This window comes from Etheostoma cragini, chromosome 19, assembly GCF_013103735.1.
Source record: "Etheostoma cragini isolate CJK2018 chromosome 19, CSU_Ecrag_1.0, whole genome shotgun sequence".
In the NCBI taxonomy this organism is placed as follows: domain Eukaryota; kingdom Metazoa; phylum Chordata; class Actinopteri; order Perciformes; family Percidae; genus Etheostoma; species Etheostoma cragini.
Window position 1 is genome coordinate 2834516 of NC_048425.1, and position 5332 is coordinate 2839847.

The 5332-nt window shown below is 40.2% G+C and overlaps 1 protein-coding gene across 1 annotated transcript in view; it reads left to right on the top strand.

The window, feature by feature from the left end:
* Positions 1–2681, top strand: part of LOC117935015 (dachshund homolog 2-like) — a 94374-nt gene extending 91693 nt beyond the window's left edge. Inside the window, exon 12 of the mRNA XM_034857105.1 lies at positions 1545–2681. Coding sequence (XP_034712996.1) covers positions 1545–1582 — 38 coding nt within the window. The 3' untranslated portion in view covers positions 1583–2681. The remainder of the gene's footprint in view (positions 1–1544) is intronic.
* The last annotated feature ends 2651 nt before the right edge of the window (positions 2682–5332 follow it).

Genomic DNA, 5332 nt, shown 5'->3' on the forward strand with positions numbered 1-5332 from the left:
TATATATATATATACACATACACATATACACATATATATATATATATATAAACATATATATATAGTCCCAATTGTTCGGCAGCTGGGTAGTGCTCTAAAATTTACAAATCTGAACAACATTCAAACACAATGACATGAAATTGTTTAAGTTTTAAGGACATCGACGGGGATCAAAGCTGCGACTTTTTAAGTTGCAGGACAGTTTTTAAGCAGCGGGCCAAACCTGCTGCCTAAAGGAGAAAAAGAAAAGGACAGGAGAGGACAGAGAGAAGAATGGGTCGAGATAAAAATAATATGAAAGTAACAGATAGAGGACAGGAGGGAGCAGAGGAGGAGGGGATGCATGTAGAATAGAGGGATGAAAGAGGAGGAGATGAGGGGGTTTGAGTGGATCGTGAAGTGATAAAAATAGGGAAGGGCAGGAGATGAGAGGGATGAAAAGGAGGGAAGGCAGGGAATGTGAAGAGGAAACGAGGGGCGAGTGCCAGATGAAAGAGAAATTTAAGAAAGTTTTTTTATTCCAACACAGAGACATCAAACCTGTTTCATATTTCTTTTTTTTTTAAACAAAGAATGATGAATAGAGGACAAAACTAGAGGGTAAGATGATGAAGTAAAAAGTAGTGGAGGGCGAGAGAGAGAGGTGCAGGGTGGAAAGAGGAGGGAGGGCAGGTTTATGGTTGCTGTTATGCAGAAATGTAAACACTTTGCAACGTTCGCAGAAAACAATGACACCGCAGGGAGAGGAAGGTGTGTGTGTACGTGTGTGTGTGTGTGTGTGTACGTGTGTGTGTACATGCTCCAGTGTGGGTGGGTGCAGCAAAAGCACTACGGGGAGCGGAAGGCGAACCACGGAGGTGAAATGAGAGAGAAAAAAGAAGCGAAAGAGAGAGAGAGAGAGCCGACTCTGGCAAAATTGGAGATATGAGATTTCTATCATAAACGGATGCTGCATAAAGGGAGAAGGAGATGCTTTTAATTCAGCTAAAAAACAACGTCCTCTTTTAATAATCATGACGTTTGTGTACAAATAGAGCTCATTAGATCTGCTCCGAAACACTGAAAACTCTGCATCTACATTTTTAAAACCCTTAAAGCTGCACCAGCTGAGTTTGTGAGTTGGTAGCAACAAGAGGTTTGAAGTAGAGATGTTCCGATACTAAGACCGGTATCACTATCGCCTCCGATACTACCTAAAAAACGCTGGTATCTGTTAGTACTGGAGTACGCACCAATCCGATACCACATAATAAAGCTCTAAAGAAAATCCACGTTAACATAGTTTATTTATGTTCTTGTTCTGTTGTAACTGAAAGTTCAGAGACATTCAGTGTTTGAGAGTTAAACCTGAGCCAGACCCACAACTAAGAAAGAAATCAAACCAGATCCAAACAGGGACAGGAGTGTACAGCTGGTAAGACATAATACAATATATGACACACTGGTACTGCAAGAAAAACTTGGAAGTTGAACCCGCTTTTTTAGGGTTCAATTTTAGCGTTGCATCGTTTATTAACCGATACCTTTTGTGTGTTTATTTTCAGACTCCCGGTCGTTTCTGAAGACCCCCATGATGTTCTAGACGGGACTGCCTCCAGAAACCCAACCCCTTCCCTACCGTACCGTACCCCCTCCCTCACGCACAGATCCACTCCACCAGCCCAGAATCACCACGGCAACATCGTCCCTGGGAGGCGGGACTCTACGTGCAGACTTTTTGATGTTGCTTTGAAACGACGGAGACTACTATGAGGACGAAACCCCCGTGGTTTGGACTCACTGGGGTCGCCTCGCTCTCTACTTCCTTCTTCTTTTTAGACAAACTTCACTCCATTCATTCCTCTTTTTCTCTCCCTGCACTGGGACTGCTCTCATCCTTCATGTGTTTTGAAAAACTGAAAAATAAAAATCATTCCCGAGCAAAGGCAAGGAAGGAACAGTCACACCGACGCAAACAGACCAGACTGACATGTGTTTGGTTTGGACATCATGTGGGAAAATAACACCGGGGATAAATTTGATTGGACTACTTTTTAAATGGTCCAATCACGCGATGTGATCCACACGACTGTTTTCTAATTGGTGCTGACAAGAATGGGTTTATAAAAAAAGATGGAAGACCAAAAAGGTTCAAAACCCCTCTGGATTTTAAGTACCTTCAGTCAACCTCATTGGCTGGCCGTCAACACCTCCCTGATTGGACGGTAATCAGCCAATCAGAGGCGCTCAGGACTGGAGGAGGAGGGGTTTAGAAATAAAGTGTAAAAAAAATTATCGCAAAGGGATAAAAAAAAAGAAGAAAAAACTTAGGAGACTATTTCTGTCTCTTGTGTTTTATTCCTTTTAGTTTTCTGTACAGGGACTGAAAAGAATGCATGGGAAAACTTTTATTATGTCATTTGGCTTATTTTATCCTCTGTAGACTCCTTACATCCAACTCTCCCCTCTTCCCCTCTTTTACTCTTCTTCGCTTCATTCCTCTTTTCTATTAATTAGCTCCTCTTCCTCTTGTTTCTCTTGCTTCTTCCCTTTATTTTCTCTCTCTCTCTCTCTCTCTGTAAGGAGATAACTCTCAAAGTGTTGGATGCAGCTTTCCAGTGTATGAAATATTTTCTATCACCCTTAACAACCTGTGAAATCAGTTTCTCAAATGATGGAGTGGTTTTTAAACAATATTATATATCCCCCCCCCCCCAAAAAAAGAACAAAAAAAAAAAAAAAAGGTACGTTGAATACTCTTCCTTGACTTTGGACCTTTTGGCCCCGTTCCCTTGTGACCAGGGAGAGGTAGTCAAGGTTCTGGAGTTTGACAAACTAAAGACAAGGAGCGCTTGATTTGTCCGTTTTTAAACTGTCCTGATGCAAACTTTATCACTTGGATATTCCTTTTGTTTCGGGATTTGTGAACTTTTCCTTGATGGTCCCCTGTTGAAGTAAAGAGGAGTCATCTACAACATAGGAAACTACATTTCCCTGATTTTCTGACCTGCTAAGAGGGCAGACTGTTGTGTTGCAGTTTTGTTTATTCCACTGTGTGTTTTATTTGTTGATGACTATTTGAAATGTGTGCGGGAGGGATGAATGGGTGGGTGGCGTCGGGGTGGGTCGGGATAAGGGTTAAAGGGATATTCTGTGTAGATAGAAACAAACCTTCAGCGTTTTCTTGTTTTATTTCTATTATTTTGTTTCTCCTGATGATCTCTCAGTCTGTCACTGTTCTCTGGGTTTGAGCTGACTGCAAATATACAGTATTATAATGACTGCTGTCTTGTGTTTCTCTGTCACACACACACACACACACACACACACACACACACACACACACACACACACACACACACACACACACACACACACACACAATTGCTTCTTTCCAAACATGCCAAATGTTTTGGTTAGTAAACAGTTTTACAATCCCCATGAAAAAAACAATCAAGTAATACAAAACTATTGAATGTTGGCAGTGTTTCAGCTCAGAAATACAAACTACTGACGTCTATAAAAGCCTTTTATTAAAGCCAATATGTGTAGGAGTTGTAAAATACATTGTGGTAAAACCTCTACATATCTGAACTAAGACTCCTTTTGACTCAAAAGGTCCAGGAACGATGAAACCAGGGTGTATGGGCGATCTAGTCTAGAAATCCCCTTTAGATTGCAAGCTGGAAAGTCCAAACTCTAGTCGGGCCAATCACATCGTGTATAGATTCGGTGGGCGGGCTTAACATAATGATGAAAGGGTTGCAACGGTTCTGCGTGAACTCCATGCTACTTGAAAACAGAGAAGATGGCTTTCAAATCGGCTTTGGACTCTGGAAGACTTGGCGTTAAGCACTGAAGTCATTCTTAAAAAAGGAAGATGTGTTTGGAGATTTGCCGACCGGATCCGGCAAAAGTTGAATCTATCAACTAGCGTTGCTCTGGTTGGTTGGAGCGCTATCCAATTACGTGCATTGGGAATTTGAAAGACAACCATTGGTCCCGCCCCTTTAGATTGAGCCCTGCCAATGGGGGGTTCCCAGACCTAACATCTTGATGTGGGTCTGGCTTTTTAGGCTATGGATTAACACTACTGTGCAGAACTGGCTGAAAATGTACCAGATGGCAGCGCCCGTATCCGGGATATTTTGGCTTCGCTTCTGTCTGAGGGAGGAAGTGGAGCTGCGTCGTCCACCTTTATAAACTCTGAGTCTACGAGACAGCTCAGCACATTGATGTTTTAGGGCTGACTAAAGGTCTTTTTTTTATATGCAAAACCTCTTTGGAAGTTTAAGAATGAAGCTTTGAAGGTCTGTCATATTTTATGGCTTCATCACAATAATAACACTTTTATTAAATCAACTTTCTTTAACCCTTGTGTTGTTTGTCAAAATTGAAAATTAACACAATTTTTAGGCTTTTTGATCAATGTTCTTACCTTTTTCTTTTTTTTTTGTCCCTTTTACAACACTTGAAAACACTTTTTTTCAATGTTTGTCACTTTTGACATTTTAACTTTAGTTTTACAGTTATTTATTTATGTCTAATCTACATTTATAGGAAACTATACCTAATGTTTGAGTTAGAAAAGCAGAAATTAGGAATTATTTCAACTAAAATTAAAAGAATGGATGTTGATGGATAATCACAGACTGGAAAATGTCAACTTTTACTCAATACTATTTCAAAAACACTTCAATTAATTTCAAGTGCTAAAAAATTGAATAAGACACCCCAAAATTAATGAAAGTAGAGATTTGTACTTGCCAAAGAGCGTTGTGGGAATCAATCGTGATGTTTTGGATAATTACAATTGGGTAGTTAAAAAGAACATTGATATGGGAAAATGGGTCAATTTGACCCGAGGACAACATGAGGGTTAATAAATACAATTTGTCAGATTTATCAACATAAATGCGTATCTGCAGCAGGCGGATACAGTAAGGGCATTAAATAATGATGAGAAATAATCTCGCCCTTTGATTATAGCATCAGTATGCGACGACAGAAACAGACTCTGGAGTTATTGGAAATGTTTGGATCACATGAGTCGGACCCAATGCTACGCAGCCACCGATGGAATCTCATTCTACAAATATTAAAATACTACATAAGGGTAGCCTAGTCTTTAATACCGTGAAATACCGTGTTTAAACAGAATGGGGAAAAAAAAAACTGTTGATTCAAAACTTTTAGACATTATGAATGAAGCCTTGAAGATTCCTTAAAGACTATTTTTTACAGCCCGTGGATGTAAAATAACTAACCCTAACCCCCTAACCCCAGATCCTAAAATTGTGCCTATTTAGTTCAATAGAGTGGCTCACCTCACGCAGACGGCAAACAAGTTTCT